The sequence below is a fragment of the Thermobia domestica genome, chromosome 14, assembly GCF_964235325.1.
Source record: "Thermobia domestica chromosome 14, izTheDome1.hap1.1, whole genome shotgun sequence".
Lineage (NCBI taxonomy): Eukaryota > Metazoa > Arthropoda > Insecta > Zygentoma > Lepismatidae > Thermobia > Thermobia domestica.
Window position 1 is genome coordinate 132,943,097 of NC_137467.1, and position 23,136 is coordinate 132,966,232.

Sequence of the window (23,136 nt, forward strand, 5' to 3'; positions counted from 1 at the left end):
CGTGAGAAAGCAGAATGGGGCGCTCCGTGGAACTCACGGACTTCGAACGTGTTCAGGTGATTGCGTGTTACTTATATCAGAAATCTGTACACGAGATTTCCACACTCCTAAACATACCTAGGTCCACTGTGTCTGATGTGATGGTGAAGTGGAAACGTGAAGGGACACGTACAGCACAAAAGCGTACAGGCCGACCTTGTCTGTTAGCTGACGGACCGCCGACAGTTGAAGGGATCGTAAAGTGTAATAGACAGACATCTACCTAGACCATCACATAGGAATTCCAAACTGCATCAGGATCCACTCCAAGTACTACGACAGTTAGGCGTGAGGTGAGAAAACTTGGATTTCATGGTAGAGCGGCTGCTCATAAGCCACACATCACGCAGGTAAATGCCAAACGACGCCTCGCTTGGTGTAAGGAGCGTAAACATTGGACGATTGAACAGTGGAAAAACGTTGTGTGGTATGACGAATCACGGTACACAATGTGGCGATTCGATGGTAGGGTGTGGGTATGGTGAATACCCGGTGAACGTCATCTGTCAGTTTGTGTAGTGCCAACAGTAAAATTCGGAGGTGGTGGTGTTATGGTGTGGTCGTGTTTTTCTTGGAGGGGGCTTGCACCCTTTGTTGTTTTGCGTGCCACTTACACAGCGAGGCCTACATTGATGTTTTAAGCGCCTTCTTGCTTCCCACTGTTGAAGAGCAATTCGGGGATGGCGATTGCGTCTTTCAACACGATCGAGCACCTGTTCATACTGCACAGCCTGTGGTGGAGTGGATACACGACCATAACATCCCTGTAATAGACTGGCTGCACAGAGTCCTGACTTGAATCCTATAGAACACCTTTGGGATGTTTTGGAACGCCGACTTCGTGCCAGACCTCACCGACCTACATCGATACCTCTCCTCAGTTCAGCACTCCGTGAAGAATGGGCTGCCATTCCCCAAGAAACCTTCCAGCGCCTAATTGAAAGTATGCCTGCAACAGTGGAAGCTGTCGTCAAGGCTATGGGTGGGCCAACACCATATTGAATTCCAGCAGTACCGATGGAGGGCGCCACGAACTTGTAAGTTATTTTCAGCCAGGTGTCCGGATACTTTTGATCACATAGTGTATTTTCAGTTGAAATAACAGGCATGTGACATATCTAGAGGCCTATCCTGTACGCACTCTAGTATTTCGAATTGAAAACTTTACTGATCAACAGATTTTTAATTACAACATCTTTATAATTTACTTTAGCACAATGATTAATTTAAAATTACCGGCAGAAGGAGCTCTTGAGAGAAATCACATCAGAAAAATTATAACATTTTGTCGTTTCAAGCTAAAGGACTAAAAGGATGTAGTAAGTCCTCTATACACAGCTTGTAGTGGTACAATGTGTGCACATTTTGGTAGGTTATAGCGATAAAATATTTGTTAATTTATTTTTAGTTATGTGACATCCCTCACAAGCCACCACTACTGATTAGTTTCAAGTAATCTTCGAGGTAAAGTAAATTATAAAGCTCATATGTGTTGTAGTAAAAAAAAAGAAAAGAAAAGAACAAAATGTATTATTCTATTTTCATTATTAAAAAAAAAAAAAAAAACGGGACAGCATTTTGTGTTTTGGGAACGTATGATCCCTATTAAACAGTGGATATAATGTCCTATACTAGAGTTTAAGGTGGAGAATTCAAACCACTGTAGTGCGTTCAAATTATACAGGAAGTCGAACCCGGTACCACCTCTCGTTAGCCACTAAACTAGCGGATAGGGCATGTTTCTGCAGGTGGATGCAAGTACACCCACCTAGAGTCAACACATCAGAACCAAATTTTAAACTTGAAGATCTTTTATAAGTTTCTCCAAGGAGAGTAACAATGGGAAACGAAGGGACAAGAGGCGAATAGGAATTGAGTTATACTGTACTATACAGGAATTTACCTACTGGAATTGTGGAAAATTCCTGGACAATGATTTGACACAGATTAAATCTGAAACGTTGTGATTGTGAAGCAAAAACAGCAACCAGTAACTCACACCTAGTAGGTATATATAACGTTTGTCCACTGTTAATTGTAATTCGTTTTTTTTATTATTATTATTTTAATGGTAGTGAATTCAGTGATTTCTACTTACCAGAAAGTTCGCTCAAAGAATCAGTCACTGGTTGATAATAAAACATGATTTTTATCATAACGGATAAATTTTATCTACCTATAAATCAGATTTGATCCCTAGACAACCTGTTAGATACAGATTTTGTTTCGTATTGAAATACACCGAAGTTTACAAAGAAATAATGGAAAATGAAACAAGTAGCTAAAGTCAAATAATGCTTTAATGTTAATCACAAAAACTTATAAAAATATATGATTGCATATATACTACACACTTTACAAACTTCATGATAGTTACATTTCACTATATATATTTAGTTATGTGTTATAAAGATGTTGGCACTCGAATAATACTACATCATTTACATGATAGGTTTCGTAAGTATTTCACAGTCGATTTACTGCATTATCTAGTATTATCTCTTAACAATTACTGAATTCTTAACAATTACTGCATTATTTTGTAGGAGTACCTTGTCCGATGATGCTACCAATATCAAAATTCGCGAGAACTTCGTTGATGGTAGATTTCAAACTGTCTTCAAGAATGCTTGCTATTGGTCCTCGCAAAAGATTGACTGTCCATTCGGTTATTGTTTCGGAGAAGAAGTCGAGAACGCCAAGAAAACCCAGTCCTTTGATGTCGATATCAATATGACTGTAGATTGAAAATGAAACTTAATGAAATTGCGTTTAAACAAAGTTCTTTGATGCAAATTACTTGGAATACAAGTAAATGCTTTCTAAACATTAGTTCGCAAGTTTAATATTTGTATAATTGTTTATTTGTAACAACAAAGTGATGTGACCTTGAGATTCATCCTCAAAACACAGTGTTGGCCTATCTCAGAAAAAAAAATGTGTGTACAGTAGTTATCAATCACTCCGATGAAATCAATGACGGAATCTGTCATCCCACACATCTCAGAAGACAAACAAAGAAGAATAAAGTCTACTAAAGATAGTAAAGAGAATCATGCGATTCTATCCATATATGGCATATTCGGAGGGATAGTTTACAGTAAGGAAAACTGCATATGTAAGTATAGGCAACCAAAATTTCTTTACTTCTCTGGAGGTTGCGTAGAAGCAATATATTATTATAAATATTAAACAGGATATGAATAACCACCGTTAAAATCACTCTTATCCAGTGATGGGGCCGCGATGGCTCAGTGGTAGAGCGTTCACCTGCAGTGCTTGGGGTCCTTGGTTCGATCCCAGCTCGCACCGTGTGGACTTTGTGGTGGACAAACAACGTGCTCGTGTGTTTTCTCGGGATTCTCCCGTTTCCTCCGACTTTCTTCATTCCACCATTTCATTCATCTCTCATCATCACCGTCTCCTTTAGTCTAACCGGCATAACCGTGGGATGTAAAACTTAAAGATTTCATTTTTCCTATCCAGTGATGCCACCTGAAACACTAAATAATCTCATATTGAACCAAAAACTCCCATTTTCCATATGAATTTCCCACATTCTATTTCTACTTCTACTTCTACTAATACTAAAATATAGAAATCTAACTTATGCACGACGTGTGTTACTTTTTTTATATATATATTTCAGGATATATTATCAATAAATTTCAATCTTCTACGTTCATAAAATAGTTTGTGAATAACATTTTTCCCTTAATCGAGAACAAGTATATTTTGTTGTAATAAATGCAGTGACTCCAGCACACTTTTGTACCATTACTTTATACTGAGCCGAATGATTCTACAATAGCTTTGTTCTCCACATTTCTTGTAGAAGGTGTCGTCCTATTTGCGACAGTCTTATGTGCGACAGAAACTTTAACTGTCCTATGAGCGACCGATTCGATTTGTTAACTGGCCTACGAGTCACCGATTCGTTCATCTCTTGCGGGATTTAACAGTGCATCTAGCTATAAGGAATTACAGTATATGAGATTGCTATATGATAAGCTTTCATGTATAAGTCAAAACAAGGGAAGAAGGCGAATTAAGCAATTGTTTACGTTTTAGTAGCTTACAGCGAGGGGAAGGTAATTTAAAGAGCTTGTTTACTTTTTGGATTTCTTAGAGTGCACTGCATTGTAATTGGTTTCATCGGTTTCTCATAGCCTATCAGATGTAAGGGATCTCAAAACTATCTGTTATTATTGAAATGTTTTTCTCATTTTATTCCTAGAATCTTAGGAAGTCTAAAAGATAGATAATTCGCGAAACTGTTACAAGTTTAAGCTTTCCAAACCAAAATATATTGCTTTGCTTAGTGAGTAATTAGATTTGAATTAAATTAAATACAGAAAGCAGAGCTTTTGAAGAAAGGGGATATTAAAATTTTGTTCTCAATCATTAATTACATAAGAGTATACTTCTCATCGAAATATCCCTGTTGTCTCGTTAAGTTATTTGGTATATTTTATGTCAAATCTAACTCAAAATTAAGATAAGTTTATTTGCATTTACTGTAGAGGGAAAATATATTTGACGAATAGTATCACTGGCACGTACATTTTTATAGCAAGGTAGTTCGGACGCTAATAACGCCAGAGGCAAACATATTTTACGTGAGGGAATCATATCATCTTTCATTGTCTCAATGTAAATGAATCGGTCGCTCATAGGACAGATAACAGTTCCTGTCGCTAATAGGACTATCGCTTCTAGAACTAATTCCTTGTGGAACGTTTGGAAGTTCATTGTTTCTCGCTAGATATTTTACTTTTTTCTTTCATACGTTCATGTTTTCTTCTTTTTTATTCATTCATTGAATTGCTTTCTTCTTTCTTTAATTCATTCATTGATTTTTTCCTTTCTTTCATTGTTTTGTTTTCTTCTTGCTTCAAGTACCGGAGCATAAATTTCGTTTTTTGGTACTTGATTTTTAAGAATCACATATGACTAACGAGGAAGGTCCATAAACCATGAGACCTGCATTTTGATGAAAATTAATGACAAGATTCAGTTCGAGTTGTTAAGGAATGTAGTAATAGTCACTCGATGCGTAAATGCTTCGTTGAGCTGCTACACCGACGCCATCTTGAAATGCGATAGGCAAAGTTTAAGAATACCCTTTTGGCACAAAAATGAAAAAGCTTTGCTAGATCTGACTTCACCGTTGTAAACCAGGATAGGGCATCTATATATGAGGGTACTTCCATTGCATGACCGCCATTTTGAGAGGCGCCATATTGAATCGTAGTCAAATATGATAAATGGCAAGGGGATCATGTAGGGTATCAACTAGCACTGGGATTTACTCCTGAAATCATTTCCGTAACCAAAGTTTATATATCTGTTTTCATTTCAGAGTTAAGAGCTTTCTCACCCACAGGAACATAAAAACTGTGCGAATTAGATTTGTGTTATGAAATGCGGTCGTGCGAGCAGTTGCAGCTTTTTAACTAATGCAGTAGTAGTCACTTGATGTACAATGGACACTATACCAATCAGGTCTTGAGCCTAGTGAGAGAAATCGTTAATTAAAATTGAAATACCTGTAATGAAAAATGGAATAGCAGCACTGCAACAAGTTGTACCTATTTCGAAACGCGATGGAATAGACTGGTGGACGATTAAACACACGTTTAATAGTATTGACGAGCAGAGAATATTAAAAGGATTGTTGGGATATATATTAGAAAAATAATATAAACTGGTGCACATATGCAAATATTGACCTACCAAGATATTAACCTTTCGCTCTTCAGTTGTGATGTTGGAGATCCATAATTAGTTTACAGGATCATGGAGGAGTACAAACACTTAACAAATGCACCTTCGTCACAATCTTCATGACCACAGATACTATTTTCAATTCGCAACATAGTCTCCATAGCAAGTGACTACTAGTGGGTAACACAGATCTAACTCACACAGTTTTTGTATGTTCCTGTGGGTGAGAGAGCTCTTAACTTTGAAGTGAAAACAGATATGTAAACTTTGGTTACATAAATGGATTCAGGAATAAATTTCAGTGCTATTTGATACCCCACATGGTCCCCTTGCCATTTATCATATTTGACAATGATTCAATATGGCGCCTTTCAAGATGGCGATCATACACTGGAAGTACCCTCATATATAGATGCCGTATCCGGGTTTACATTGATGAAGTCAGATCTTTTCCAAAAGCTTTCCCATTTTGTGCAAAAAGAGTGTTCTTGAACTTTGCCTACCGCATTTCAAGATGGCGTCGGTGTAGCAGCTCAACGAAGCAATTGCGCATCGAGTGACTATTACTATGTTGCTTAGTGACTCGAACTGAATCTTGTCACTAATTTTCATCAAAATCCAACTTTCACGGTTTATAAATCTTCCTTGTAAGTCACTGCCCACTAGCATGAGATTTGCCGATAAGAAAGAAAAAAAGTTTCACACTAAAAGTTGACAACACTAACACGTTTACTGATGACCCATTATGCCTACTTCTCGTTCGTATAAAATTTTGTTGGTGTGGATTAAACGCATAGTGAAAAATTCAATACCGTATGTGTTTTCAATTTCGACGAAAATTCCCTTCATCTCATTCCGAATAATTAAGAGCCTCACATACTAAAAATAATACAAAACTTATGTACTGTTTTTCTTTTGCTTGTTTTTCATAAGTGAAAGGAGATAAGGAAATGCAACTTACCACAATCGTGGATAATGCTATTCTACAATAGAAAATATGAACCTGAGGAATTTTCAGTGTTGCCATCCATATAAATTACAGAACTGACAGAATAACATTTCTCTCAAAATCTAAGTTAAGGCAGTGTCTAGAGGAAGGAACTCAACTGTATTTGATTATGTATCATGTTGTCTTGGAATCGTGCGAACTACGTTTTAAATAATGGTTATATTTAGTTTGTAATAAACAAAATAGTTTTAACATACAGTTAATAAAGATAAATAATAATGTTATTTAAAAAGTAGTTCACAGGATACCAAAACAACAGGTAATCAAATGCAGTTGAGTTCCTTTGCTGCCTTAACTTAGATTTTGGGGGAAATATTATTCTGGCAACACTGTAATTTCTATGGATGGCAGCATTGACAATTCCTCAGGTTCATATTTTCTGTTGTAGAATAACATTATTTATGATTGTGGTGAGTTGCACTTCGTTATCTCCTTTCACTTATGAAAAACAAGGAAAAGAAAAATAGTAAGTTTTGAATTACAGTAGAGCGTCGATTATCCGAACGTCGGTCAACCGAACGACCGCTTAACCGAACTGTGTACTCGCTCGCACTTGTTACTCTCCCACCCTACCGTCCATCATCCCCCTCACTCCCAAACCAAGTTTTCCACAGTAGTTGCCGCACTGAGCCACCGCTGGCGGAACATTGCTTCTAATGGGGTCTTCATAAGGCGCTGCTGACCGGCCAAGCCGCCAGTCGCTGTGTTTCAACAATCAGCACACTTTGTGTACTGTGTGTATTGTTCATGCAAAATGTGTATGTAATATTTACATATTTTTGTTTAATAAACTGTACCACATACTATATATTCCTACTAAAGTTGCCTTTGTACGTTACTTTGTAATACAGTACTTAAAGAGATGCCTGTTTTTATGAATAAATTTACTGTACAGTACTTCTTTTTGGCAAATAAACATGTACAGTTCGATTATCCGAACAAACCAGTTTTCCGAACACCCATGTGCCCCAATTACTTCGGATAATCGACGCTCTACTGTATTTTTAGTATGTCAGGCTCTATAATTGCAAAAGATCCCACGAAAAATAGAATTTTCCCATGGGTTGGCATTTGATTCCATTAACGAACTCATCTGAGATAGTTGCTATAACTAACTGTCTACCGGAAAGGACAAAATTTAAAAATTCACCATCACGTAGAGTAACGAACGTGCGTACAAATATTGCAATCTTATAAGAACCACCTGTGTGATCCTAATGAGAAGGAGGAGTTTTTCACTATGATTCATTTTTGTGTTGTGATTGCATGCATTGAAAATTTTTATCGGATTGATGGATTGTATGAGGACTCCTCAACATTCATTAAATTCTATGCCACTGGATTTTTGTGGAGGGACAAAATTACATAAATCGAAACGATATCTAGTGGGCATTTATGATGTGAGGCCCGACCCGAGTCCGAAATATGTTTTAGCATTTAGGCCCCGAGTTCGTGTGATAATCAAATGTACCCGAAATAAGCCCGAATTACAGAAACTTTATAATTTACGCAAAATTGTATTTTTATTTACAGCAATTAAAAGTTTATTTTTGCAGCTGTGCTTTAAAAGTTCTCCAGAAAGAACGGTTTAAACGTCCAATAAATGTTATTGTACAGTAAATTTATAAAGGTAGGCCCGAGAAATATGGTTATACCTACATATTTAAAAATTTACCGCCCGAGCCCGGCCCGGAGCTGAAGTCATATATGCTTTGTAGGCCCGAGCCCGTGCACACCTCTACCTGGAGACTTGTTGGAGTAAGTCTCTTGTTAACGGTACAGTAATTAGGAAAAGTCACATAAGAGAATAATAGCTAAGCAGGTCTTCACTTTTATTTTCGTATTCACATTGCAAGATATAATTATTTATTCAGATGCAAGAGAAACAACTTGCAACTAGGGTATCGATGCCCTTCTACTATTCATTTTACTGTCATTATTATTCATTTTTCATCATGGTAGCGGGGGGGGGGAAGTGGCTCAGTGGAGCACACCCCTCTGGCCTAGTGGCTAGAACATGCGCCTTTAATGTACGGGGTCCTGAGTTTGATTCCCTGTGGGAGAGCATTTGGAATTTTAACTGTCCTCGATGTTTTGTGCGTTCTGTTCCTGACGTTATTGATTACTGGAAGAACGAGTAAAACGTAGTAAAACATAGTGATAATTAGGTAATAACTAGGGTTGACCAAAATTTTTCGGAATCGGATATTTTACTTTCCGGATTTCGAAAAAATCCGGAATTCGGAAACATTATGGATTTCGGAAAAATTCCTGAATTCGGAATTTTTTCTTAAATCGGAATTCTTTAATTCCGGATTTTTTCCGAATTCCGGAATTTTTCGGACATTGGATTTTTTCCGAAATCCGGAATATACCGATTTTACTTTCCGGATTCGCGCATGATATTTTTCAGAGAGGTCAAAAGACCGATATACAGTCACAACCCCAAACACACACACGCAGTGATGCAGACGTGCATATGATACATTAGTACTACAGGACAAAAATTATTTACACACACACACCCTTATGAACTACAGTAAATAAACCATAATACTATACGTATGTATTATTTAATATAGATACATTAGTGCTATAGTATGAGACAGGAAGTTAGTATGTTTTGACATGTATTTCCAAGAACTGAATACACTTTGGAAATCCAGGAGGAGACAAGCTGCCTTCCCCCCTTGCCCTCTGCTGGGGAAGGCGATGAACTACGTATTAACAAAATATTATTCTATTACTAGATACGACTCCGTTTGAGAACAATGTAGCTTGGCGGCTCAGTTGTAGATCGCTTACTTCTGCTGCGTGGGGTCCTTAGTTCGATACCAGGCCAACTATGTTTGTGGTGGACAACATCGTGCTCGTGGGTTTTCTCGAGGTACTCACGTTTCCTCCCACTTTCTCATTCCACTAATTCTTCCATCATCATTCACTTACTTTAATCATCATGAAACTTAGCCACAACTGTGGGACGTGAAACTCAAATATTTCATTTGAGCTCATCCGTGGCGAAGCGGTTAGCATACGCGCCTTTGGCGCGGGAGACCCGGGTTCGATTCCCGGCAGGAGCTCATGTGGTTCGGATTCCACGTTAATCAGTAGGTCCACGTCTCATATAGCCTCGCTGCTGAACGGGACGTAAAACTCAAAATCAATCAATCAAATATTTCATTTCATTACATTTCACAAGCCACTCGATTTTACCCTTCTAGACTAATAGACTATACTTCTTGACTATTGCTTGACATGTGCAATATTTATACGCGTCGGCGTGTCCAGAGTTTGATTCCCGGTCGGCGGTTGCCCAATTTTCGGCGTCCACCCAGAGTCGAGAGGCAAAGTGGGGAGTCACGTGAATAAAAGACCTGGCGGCCCTAGGTCTAGAATGCTCCCGATACGCCGGTTAGCGATAAGGCAATGCGGCGCGCTGACCACGTGTTCGTCGCCAGGCTGAATGTAGTTCCACCGTTCGCTAACAGATGGCGTGGAGCGGCTCGAGTCCACAAATCGGGCCGTTGTGCCAAGTGGTTTGGTATTTATTCTCTTTGTTGGCAGATGATTTTTTTTTTTTTAAATTAAGGTTCGGGTCTGAAAATGTTTCGTCCACATTTCTCGATCTTCAGCTTCCTCTTTTAATTTCCAATAGTTACTTCTATTTTCAAATTATCATCAGTTGTGTTCTTCTTCTTCCTACTCCTCGCTTTCCTTCCACCTTTTCCCCTATGGCAGTACGATGAAGACAATTTCTTCGCAAGATATGTATCTCGTCCAATCCAATTGGCCTTCCTACGGAGGGTGCTGGTTATAAACATCTTTCTTCTGTAACGTTCATAATGTCCTAGACTCTGAACCATACATTCCAATACTCCATATAGGCCTATAGCACATGACCAATAATTCTTATATTCAGCTATAAATAAACCACATTGACTTGATCCGTAGTCTTCCGTTGCAGGCGCTGCTATCGGCTGAAGGAATTCCACTCGCTTTCTCTTGCTTAGCAACAGCTGAACCCTTATTGGCTCAACGCGTGGGTGTGTGAGGGTGAGCTTTAGTTCGCATTTTTGCCACGGCTCAAGACATTTTGGCAGCATAATAGTTTGAGGTTTCTGGCGCCCGAAACCTCTACAAAAAGTAAATCGGCTTCTGCATCTGCTTTGATTATGCTGCAAAATAAGTTAGCGTAATTTGTTTTAACGGAGAATAAGTGTAAATGTTCAACGGACAATGTCATATCTTCAGAAGATAATTTAAGTTTCTAGCTTGGTTTTCTTCTGAAAATAAGCATTTTTGACAGTTTATCTCTGTTTATATAACCAATCCTACTGCATGCAAAATAATATTATTATTACAATGTTTGTTGATAAAGAACACAAACAAAACGGTGTGACATCTTACATGGAAATTTTGCAACTAAAGTCGTTAAATAAAACTTATATTACCGTAGGTAAATGTTTTGACGGTCAGAACAATGATAATAGGATCATCATGTTCAATTTTATTCCTAATTGGTTACTTCGTAAGTTAAGTTATATTTGTATTATACATTTATTATTATTATTATTATTATTATTATTATTATTATTATTATTATTATTATTATTATTATTATTATTATTATTATTATTATTATTATTATTATTCACATAGTTATGAATATTGGACTGATTATTGGGGTTTAGAAAGCCTTATGAATAGACGAAAAAATTTCGACAGAGTATGCATGCAAAAAATACTAGATAACATTTATATCAGTGAATATTGTTTACAAAACATAGGTTTTAAAGTGCCAAATCATAGCATAAGAAATACCATGATTTTAGTTCCTCTGAATTGGAAATGTGAAATTTTAAAAAGATTGACATATTCTTTAAGCTCATTTTAGACTTATTGTATCAAACAATGTGAAAGTTTTATGTGATCTGACTGATAGTTTTAATCAATGACGTTTAGAAACATTAAGCCAAATGTAATTTTATGACTGCTGTTCTTAGCTTCTTGTTGTTTTAGATGGATGGAAAACTTGATAAGTTTTACTGCGTTGACAAGGAATAATTTCTGCTTAGCTGACTTTTAGCTACATTGTGTTTTATATTAGTACCCTTCTTTTTATTGTTTTCTTTCTTATTATTTATTTTTAGTAGTATTATTATTCCATCGCATACTCTGATACCAAGTGCTGTATTTTTGCCAAAAGCTGTTTTGCCAAAAGCACTAAAATAAAGATTATTATTATTATTATTATTATTATTATTATTATTATTATTATTATTATTATTATTATTATTATTATTATTATTATTATTATTATTATTATTATTAATTGAGTATCGTTTCACAGTGTGAAACGAAGACTTCCAAACTATGTAAATTTAATATTGAAACTTGAAGTAGTGCACGTGTAAGGATAGTTTATTATTATTATGATTCCACGATTCTGGATCTTCAGTTTACTCTCTTAATTCTCATCTTCTATTTTTCAAATCATCGATTAGTTGTATTCTTCTTCTTCCTATTCCTCGCTTTCCTTCTATCGTTTCTTCTATATCGGTATGAAGAAGACAATTTCTTCGCAAGATACGTCCCATCCAGTTGGCCTTCCTACGAAGAACGCTGGCCAAAAGTGTCCTCTTCTCTCCTATCCGTTTTAAAACATCTCGGTTTGTTATTCTCTCTCCGTTCATTTTATCTTGTCCATCTTTCTTCTACACCACATTTCGAAACTCTAAATATTCCTTCGCTAACTCTCATAATAACCAAGTTTCTGAACCATACAGTCCAATACTCCATATACAAGGTGTTAATGAACTATACCGACAAACTTTATGAGGTGATTCCTCACACCAAAATAAGAGAAAGAGTTCATATGGACCTATGGCGAAAAGTGCATAATTTCAGAGCTAGGGCTATCCAAAATCGCGAAAAAGCCAAATTTTAAGAGACCCTATTTCGAATTCGAGAGGCTGTGGATGGTGGTTCTTATCAGCGTAAAGAAAGTCACGCATACGCAATCCAAAAATGCATATTTCATTAATGTTCAATGGGTGTACAGATTATTCCCTGCAGGGTGAAATTCTCAGACATGCCTTCAACCGAATTTTGAGATATGCTCTGACATTTTGATTGAAAGAAAGCAGGTAGATGATAAGTCTTTATAGCAGTGAACACGGAATCCTTTGGCGGGATGTCGGAAGTGTTACGGATCGTCAGCAGCACGGTCTCTTGTACTCAGGAAAACGCATGCTGCGGTGTTTTATTTCACGCTTATAAGTGAAGAAAACGTGAAATATACCGTGACGAAATACATATCATCACACGTTATAACGAACACAAAGAAACATGGAGCTCCGTGTTCCTAACACTTCCGCCTTTCCTCAGAAGCAGTGGATGTCCATTTGTTGTCAAGGTTTACCTCCTGCCTACTTTGGACCCTTCTTGAAATCAGGATATATCTGAAAATTCTATTGAGAGCATATCTGAGAATTACACCCTGTAGGGAATACCCTCTACACCTATTGAAATTGATGAAATATGCACTTTTGGATAGTGTATGCGTGGCTTTCTTTACACTGATAAGAACCACCATCCACAGCTTCTGGAATTCGAAATAGGGCCTATTGAAATTTTGCTTTTTCGCGATTTTGGAAAGCCCTAGCTCTGAAACTATGCACTTTTCGCCATAGTTTCATATGAACTTTTCCTCTTATTTTGATGTGAGGAATCGCCTCTTACAGTTTGTTGGTATAGTTCATTAACACCCTGTATATCACTTGACCTGCTTCTTCCGTAATGCAATATTAAGCCTGGTAGTTAACAGTGATCTTTCCTTGTTGGATGCTTCTTTGGCTATGGCAATTCTTGACCGGGTCTTTTTGGTGCAGTAAGCGTCTCTCGTCAAAATATTTATACACGTATATCTATATCTATATCTATATCTATCTATCTATCTATCTATCTATATCTATCTATCTATATATATATATATATATATATATATATATATATATATATATTATGAAGAGAGTGAAAGAAGGAAGGAGGTATTCAAAACTTAAGATTCAAGATATATTCATTAGAGATGCGCACGAGACAAGATTTGTGGCTGTCTCATCTCGAAAATGTGCTGTAAAAGTGATGTTTCGACTCGAAAAATGTATATTTCTCTATTGGAAGAGCCGTGTCTCGACTCAAATTTTGTCAGAAAAATCCTGTCTCGACTCGTCTCGTGCACATCCCTAATATTCATATACATGTTTTGTAATCATCCGTCTGCACTTAGGGAAATGTCTTATGGAAAGAACAATTGGCAACTAGTTTTTCCTTACGTGATCCTTCTACTTGGAAAATACTTTAAACTTACCCAACTTTCAGATTGAGAGACTGCAAAGAGGCTTTCATCCCAACGACTTTAATCTGAAGAGCAACAGCAGCTGTTGTCTTGCTAATGATAGCTTCAATGCTACCATCAGGACCCAAATTCATGAATTCGGCAACAAATTGGTATTTGAGCTGAAATAGTTTACAAACCAAACTATATTAATTTACGCATTTTATAGCTATAGAAATATAATGCGATAGAAGATGGTTAGGTTGAAATGTGAGTTTCGAAGACACGAGCATTTGTTTACGTATGATATTTGAAAATCAAAACATCGCTATCTACCAAATATCAAAATTTGATCAAAATTATCAAAATACTGAAACATCAAAAAGCGTTGAAAAATATAGAAATACTGAAACACCAAAAATCATTGGAATAATAAAAGTTTCGAAATAGGTCTACCAAAAATCGGAATTCTTGAAAAATGTCGATGTATCTAAATATCAACAATATCGTAAATATTGAGCGTTAGATGGATATATCGAAATGTCACACATGAAGTGCTTAGGGCCATATAGAAAGCTAGTACTTATGGTTTCCAAATGTTATATTTGCAAAAGATACAACATTGCAAAAGTTTAATTATTATAGTACCTAATTGGATATTTTACGGAAGTTGTCTAATGTTGAAAGACTGGCATACCAATGCATATTTTGTCAAATAAGAGATGCTCTTTTACGCCCGCTTTAATTAAAATTGTCATTTCATATAATGTGAGGACAGTAACATGGATTAGTGAAGAAAATTTTAATTGAAATAATAACGTTTTGCAAATTTGAACTCCTAGTAACTTTAATTTTAAAACAAATGATAAAACAGTGGCGTATTTGGAGAGGGACTCCGGATTTAATATTTGGTCTAGGAATTATTTCGTGCGGTTGGTACGCACACATTGAAGCTGTAGTACAAACACAAAATACATAAATACCTTAAGAAAAATATTGTCCATCGCTAGCCACCACTTTCGCCCATCTGTCAGGCAATGTACGGATTCCGTGGCGAAAGAAGTCCTCATCCTTGGAAGCGATCCAGTCAGAGACCCATGTTCCGATATCTTCTGAAGAAGTAAACCGCTGTCCAATCAAATCGTTGTTCATGCAATCGAACAAGTAGTAGTCCGAAGGAGCAACGTCTGGTGAATACGGCGGGTGGGGTAAAACTTCCCATCCGACATTTTCTAAATAGGTTTTGACCGGTTTTGCGACATGTGGGCGAGCGTTATCATGTTGAACAATAAGTTTATCATGTCTGTTCTCCCATTCTGGTCGTGTTCTGGCCAGAGCTTGCTTCAAACGCATTAATTGTCGTCGATAACGTTCTCCATTCATAGTTTCACCCGGTTGCAGCAGCTCATAGTACACCACACCTTTCGTATCCCACCATATGCACAGCATAACCTTTGCACAGTGAATATCTCGTTTTGGTTGTGATGGACCTGGTTCACCTGGTTTCACCCAGGCCTTTTTTCGTTTAGGGTTCTCGTAATGGATCCACTTCTCATCACCCGTAATAATTCGATGCAGAAACCCCTTTCTGCTCTGTCGTTGAAGCAGCAATTCGCAAATGGTTTTTCGTCTTTCAACGTCTCTGTCTTTCAATTCATGTGGAACCCAATGTGACATCTTTTGAATCATTCCCATGGCTTTCAAGCGTTTGGAGACTGTTGTTTGATCAACGCCTAATGCTGCTGCAAGTTGTTCCTGCGTTTGACACGAATCCTGCTCGAGCAATGCTGTCAATTCTTCGTCTTGAAATTTTTTTGGCTGTCCAGCTCGCTCTTGGTCTGCCAAGCCGAAATCACCACTTCTAAACCGTGCAAACCACTTCTGACACGTTCGCTCATCTAGAGCATGGTCACCATACACTTCCACCAAAATACGACGACTTTCAGTCGCACTTTTCTGCATGTTAAAGTAATGCAGCAGGACACCCCGCAAAAACACTTTATCAGGCACAAATTGCGCCATGTTCACTTAACTACAAACTGGTGTTGTTGACGCTTTAATCCACTGCCCTATACTACGAACGATACGCGATGACAGGGGTTTGCAACACATGTGTGGATACACGGAACTGTGGGACGCTCCGTTCGTTGCGCCATCTCTTGTCCACCCGCACGAATTAATTCCTAGACCAAATATATTAAAGTAAATGAAACATCTTGCAGAATTTTCACATTTCCAGGAGTAAAGTTAGAAAAGCTCCCCCGAAACAAAATCGTCAATACGCCACTGTAATAGAAGTTAAATTGTCCATGTCCATTTTACACTGAAACAATGTAACAACGTGTGATGTAAATGAAGGAAGCAAGGAAATATAATGTCAAATGACAAGTTAACTACAGTGACTCATATAAAAGAGTGGAATTTTCTAAACTAGGAAATGCAACAATTGATTCTTTATTGAAGTGATTCAGAAAGATAACATATTAAACATCTCCTTCGCCCATAGCATGCATAATGAATCGAAATGAAACAAAATCCAAGCGCGGCTCAAGTGCTAACCATATTTAAAAATCATTTCAAACGATTAACCTGTTATTTTATGTGGCAATTTTAAACTCCCATCTATTTCAATCAAAGTGTATTGATAAGATCCCAGATCAATCAAACTATAAAAATTATAACTTCAAACGGTTGAGCTGTTTCCTTATTTTTGCCATGTTGCGTATATTGTAAGGATCCCTACCTTTCAGTGCGAGCACATGTTATCCATATAACAAGTGTTATTGTTTACAAACACCAGTACAGCAGACGATACACATAAAACCACAAAGACACGAAGTCAACACGACAGGACCCGAGGAGGAACGAGCCACCCAGATATGGCCTATAAAAATGAACCCGAGAAGTGTTAGTTGACCACTGGTCACTTAAAATATATCTCCTCCTGAGCTCGCCCTGCTCGAAGGAGTACTATCTTGCTTAAATCTCTGGAGGCTGCCATGAGGTAAGGAGATTCCTAACCACAAATCGAACCTCTGGAGACTACCATTAGCTAAGGAGGTTACCAAAAAGTACCGTATCCTGAAGTCGCTGCAAGACTCCATGGAGGTTTCTACCAGCTAAAGGGTTCCCATATGAAGCATTTCCTTCCTTCACTTCACTTGTTATAAGGAAGATTTTGATTTATTCTCTTTGTAGATACAAAGACTGCTTTGTAATATTTTATAAAATAAATTAGGCGAAGGGCTAAAATCTCGGATTGTTTTTTCTCTACATAACGGACATTACAACACAAAATGAGAAACTAAAACATTATGGAAATTGCTCCTCTTTCTCTAAAAAGTAGTTTTCTCTTAAACTCTTGGACACGTGTCGAATTATTTTTTAAATAATTAGCTTATATATTGAGTTTCATCTGCCTAACTTAAAGTGCTCGTGAGATACTGTATTTTTTGTATACATCTCAAACCCCTTTCCTCCCCTTAGGATACGCATTTTATTAAAAGTTATATTGTAAAAGCACAGTTCGAGGTAGGCATGAAGTACGTTCAAAAATTCATTTCAAACGGTTTAGATATTTGCCCTGTAATGATGTAACAAATAATGTCAATTTCAATTTTACATTTACATAGATGACTAATACTATTCCATAAATAAGATATAAGAAGTTAAATTTATATACAATATCAAATTCAATGTCAAATTCTTTTTAAATACATCCAATACTTACATCCAGATCGTTGAATACCGTGTTAAGTGTGAGATCCATAGTAAGCCCTGATCGATCCACCATTGCATCTCCTTCTCTGTGGATAGTGTGAAGACCTCCGAGCGTTCCATTTTTTATGCCAAACTCAGTTTTCCAGCTAGTACCTATTGGACCCTGCAACAAAGTAACAAAAGTGAGTACGCATAAGATATTCCAGGCTTGGGAAACACAAAAATGAAAATTTAGGTGACAGTTTGCCTTTTTATGCACACACATGCAAACTGCTAATGTATAAATATGCTGACATGTGAGTCATATCAAAATATAATGACCTCGTTAATCGTTGTTTTAAACTTTTATCACGAGAGTTGGATAATTCTCGTTATGATTTCAGTCATTATGTCGTGTATTATTTAACTGATGAATGTTTCGGTGGTTCTGTCGAAATTTTTACCAATATCCGGTGGCGTATTTACGATTTTGTTTCGGGGAGGGCTTTGCTAACTTTCGGGGGGGGGGCGCTTTGCCTGAAAATGTGAAAATTCTGCAAGATATTTCATATACTTTACTATATATAGTAAGTAAGATTTCGGGGGGGTGCTTAAACCCGGAAGCCCCCCCTAAATACGCCACTGTCTGTAAAGCTACAGAAATGAGAGGAATGATTGTCAGTTAAATGATACTTACACTACTTAGTGTCTGAAACCACAGCGAGAAATGTATAACGACAGAGTTAAAAAAAAAAAAAAAAAACTCATGGAACTGTGGCGCACTGTATGCTGTAATACAGTATATACATTTTTGGAAAAGAAAATAATTACTGACTATAAAACGGGTGTAGGTTCATAAGTTAACACTGAATGTAGGAATCAGTGTCATCTTGTGGCCGAATTTAAAAATGCTGACTGAAATTCTCTTCGGAAAGATTACGGTGGATTTCAGGGAAAATTGCAACTTACGTCGAACTCTTGTTGACCAAGTGTAGTAAAGTTAACCTGTTATCTACGTCTTGTACTGTGACCCGATTACTTGTGATAATGAGAATTTACTTGGAGTTATGTCATCGTAATTGGTGAGTCTGTTCTATGCTTTCTTTCTAACTGTTAATTTTAAGTGTCGAGATAAGTTAAAATTTGTTCGTCATTTAATTTAACTTGTCAAGTCCTTGCAGAGATATTAAACTAAAAATTAACTGTGTTTTAAAACCATTCATCGTTCCACTTATTACGATAGAGTTGATATTCTGATATTGAATTGTTTTCAGATATAGTGTTCTATACTTCAGTCATAAAAAATTGTATTAATTGTGAGCTTAAATGAAAGGAGTATTTAACTTTTGGGAGTAGTTCTATGTATATTATATTCTATTTGGATTGGTTGTTAAATCTTGCTTGTATAAGGTTGTTATGTTTAATATTTAATTGGGAATAATAAGTACCCTAAATTCCATTTTACACTGCTTGTCATTCAATCTCGTAACAAGATTTGTTGGAGAGATATTATTGTATTTTCATGTGCTATACATTTGAATATTTGTTTGATATGATTGATTTTCAGCTTAACGTCCCGTTCAGCAGCGAGGCTATATGAGACGTGGGCCTACTGATTAACGTGGAATCCGAATCACATGAACTCCCGCCGGGAATCGAACCCGTCTCTCCCAGACCAAAGGTGAGTACGCCAACCGCTTAGCCACGCAGGAGCTCATTTGAATGTTTATTGAAAATAGTTTTCAGAATGGGAACAACAATATGTTGCCAATTCTAAATTAGTTTATTGAGCCAGTTTTAAAATAATTTTTCGGAATTTAATTTTCGCTGTTTACTCTGTTATGTAAAATTGAGGGTGGCGTTTTGTGACTCTGACCAATGACGATGCGTTAGTTTAGTCAAATTATTAAACACGCACGTTGCAACACAGAATGGTCTAGTAGAGAGTATTCCACTTGTTATTTATTATTCACGACATCTTTAACTTCATTCAACGTCACATCAGAGAGCTGTTTTGTGAGTGAAAAGTAGTCCAAAGCGATGCACTTTTCCAATGTTTCTATTAAATCAGTGGCGGATCCATTAGAGAGGGAACCGCTCTTCCCAAAGTGTACTCTAAGCTAATTTGATTTGGCGATACATATATATCTACTTTTATTCTCGTACACAGAGTTCGAACATTCCTGATAGCCAGATCATTATACCGTATATACGTATGTGTGTGCGTGTGTTTAATACTGGTTTAGATGTAAAAATTGTTTTCTGTACCTTAAAACTGTGTCCATTATTCAGGTGTTCCGCCTTCCCCCTTTAAATACAACTTTAGCAGTGTGATTACGTTTTGAGAATATTTCCTAAAGGGTTAATTCTCAAAAAGAAAAATTCATTGATAACTTACCGTTATCTCAAATCCGCTTGCGAAATCTGGTAAAGTTAGAGGGTCCAATCCATTATTGATTAACAGTGATGCCACTGTTTCCATGATTTTATCCACTGTATCATTCCACACAACTGCCGCTTTCTCAGATGGAATTTGCCTGAAACCAACGTAATATTTCAATGGTTGTATTTAATTAATATATTAAATATACATAAGTATTATTATTTATTTATTTTTATTTCCAATTTGTGTCCAAGAAGTGCAAAGAGTTCTAAAGCTATCCATCATCAGTGAGAACGTATTTTCTTTTTAAATTCGTCTGCTATTAGATAGAGGTTCCTATATTGGAGGACGCTATATTGGATTCAGTAAAATATTTATCACCACAATATTTAACCTAGTAAAACAGATCTAAGAATCAGCGGTGGCTAGTGGTAGAGTGTTCCCCTCTGGCGCGTTCCATTCCATCTCCCGCCAAGTGATCTTTGTGGTAGACAAACATCGTGTGGGTGGGTTTTCTTGAGGTTCTCTCGTTTCGTTATTCCAGCACTATCATCTATCTCATCACTTTCTCCCTTAGCCTCGGTACATAATCATGGGACGTTCAAAAAAAAAAAAAAAACAGTACTAAGGTAGCTAGTGGAACGATGACCAAAACTTGATGTAATACACCAATAATCGAAAGATAATTTGGCATCTCTGAATATACTTGTTCCAGTGAGTCATGTATCGTATGTTGCCATGTTGATTCAAAGGATATTATAAACAGAATACAATGACCTCAGTATAGACCTCATAGACTTCGATAACTATATATTAGTTTAGATAAACCCTAAACTTCTCCAAAAGGTAGATACATACAAAACTCAACAGCCCTAAATCCACTATGACATTTATCTTACGGAACTAGAAGATAGAGAGAATGAGGAATAACGCATATACTGGACGACTAGAGATGGTAGAACGTCATATCCAAAGAAATCCGGTTCAACCGATTATCACCATTCATTAACATTTCAAATAGTGTTAAATAATTGCCATATCCAAACAAGTATTTAACAAGAAAAGATAACAGGCTTAATATTAGACTAAGGAAAAAGTTGGCCAAGTACTATATATACTTGTACACTACGGAAATTAGAGGAGAAATATTTAGAGAGCTTGGAAATGAGGTGCTGGAATAATATGGAGAAGATAAAATGAACAGAGAGGGTAACAAATGAAGATATTTCAAAACGGATAGGAGAGAAGAGGACGCTCTTAGCCAACGTCCTTCGTAGAAAGGCCAATTGGATTGGACACATCTTGCGAAAAAATGGTCTTCTTCATACTGCTATAGAAGGAAAATGAGGAATAGGAAGAAGAAGAACATAACTGATCGATGGTTTAAAAATAGAAGAAAATATTATTAGTTAAAAGAGGAAGCTGAAGATCGAGAAACGTGGAAGAAATATTCCCAGGCCCAAAACTAAAATTAAAAAAAAAAAAAAAACTCATTAGTCCCAGGACCTGACAACAAGCAGAATATTTAATAATAATAATAATAATAATAATAATAATAATAATAATAATAATAATAATAATAATAATAATGTTAGTTTTCATCGCAATATTGCGGACCAGAGCTTATTAGCTTGAATAATTCTCCTGAGCCACTGCACTTAAGGCCTATCTACAAAGCGTAATCAATCTGAGACTCTAATGTTGCTCACAGCATAGGATTGGGTAGCGATCAATGTGATGAATCAATCTTCTTTTTTTTCCCGCTCCACTATGTGTTTCTGTTTGTGGATTTGAGAATGTATCATGCTAATCATGAAATACAGTGTTGGTGGAATTTTGCTATGGCATTCGATCATAGTGGCTATTTAGGGAACATTGAGGGCAGAAGCCTATTCTAACACGTTGGACAATGAATATTCTTCAAACCGTGCAGATATAGTGGTATTTACCCTATTACTTCTAACAATGGTGCCAAATTGGAGTTGCTGCTACTAATATGAACGTAGTGGTTTGGATATTGGTATTCGCCCTGAATTCAAGGAATACTTTTGACTTAATAGAAACGCGAAGTCAGGTCCAGGTCTTGGCCCAACTAGTTGTGAAAATCTCGGTCAGTAAAATTACAGAATACTTCAGTAGGCCAATCCTTGGCCAGCCTGTAGAGATTACCTCATAAAGTGGCTGGCATAATTGCAGGATATAACAGATGTATGAGTGAGCCACTACAGGGATTTCCCGAGAATAAATACTCAATTACAGTTGATTCCAGAAACAGACTTGGAGCTCAAATAAACAGCAAAATGAAATTCATTAAATTCAGCAATACAATCACATTAAGAAAATTATTTCCAATAGTGTTAATCTAATTGCCTTTGATGGGTTTAGTTTTTGACACTATTAGACTTCACATTGGAGGAATATCAGTTGATAAGCACATCTACAGAGGTCACAAGTAAGAACAGAATGTGTTTTAAAGGTAAAGGGTAGGAACGAAAAGCTGTATAGTTATTTTTATTATTGTTATTATTGTCTTCGATTCTCCTATAAGAATGTTTTCGGTGGCTTCTAAAAGTTAGTAGAGCAATATCAATATAAGTAATTAATAGTGAAATATGAATCATTTCAGAAGTAAAATTTTTACGTTCACTGAAAACTCACAACTTACTTCCCTAATACAGACTGCAGCTTCTTTTCTTCTTCTGTGAGATGTATAGTCTGAAATGAAAAATTCATGTGTTACTAATAATACGCAAGATACAAGAAACATGTGTAAATGCTCTTCACTATTACAGGAAGTAAGTTTTTTCTCTTTAAATATTTTATCAGAAAGCTACTTCTACACATGTTTTGTCCTTAAGAAAAAGTTTCAGATTCTGAAATCATGGCTGGTACTCCAGCTGAGTTTTGCTTGATACTCCAGCTGAGTCGCCACAAAGTTTTTGT

General features: G+C 36.7%; 1 protein-coding gene across 1 annotated transcript in view; it reads right to left on the minus strand.

Moving 5' to 3' along the window:
- Nucleotides 1-2,344: 2,344 nt before the first annotated feature.
- LOC145670720 (uncharacterized) overlaps nucleotides 2,345-23,136 on the minus strand; it is a 206,531-nt gene continuing 185,739 nt past the window's right edge. The window contains exons 4-8 of the mRNA XM_081739498.1: nucleotides 22,859-22,908; nucleotides 20,209-20,347; nucleotides 17,842-17,994; nucleotides 14,145-14,293; nucleotides 2,345-2,776 (exon numbers count right to left, since the gene is read on the minus strand). Coding sequence (XP_081595624.1) covers nucleotides 2,575-2,776; nucleotides 14,145-14,293; nucleotides 17,842-17,994; nucleotides 20,209-20,347; nucleotides 22,859-22,908 — 693 coding nt within the window. The 3' untranslated portion in view covers nucleotides 2,345-2,574. The remainder of the gene's footprint in view (nucleotides 2,777-14,144; nucleotides 14,294-17,841; nucleotides 17,995-20,208; nucleotides 20,348-22,858; nucleotides 22,909-23,136) is intronic.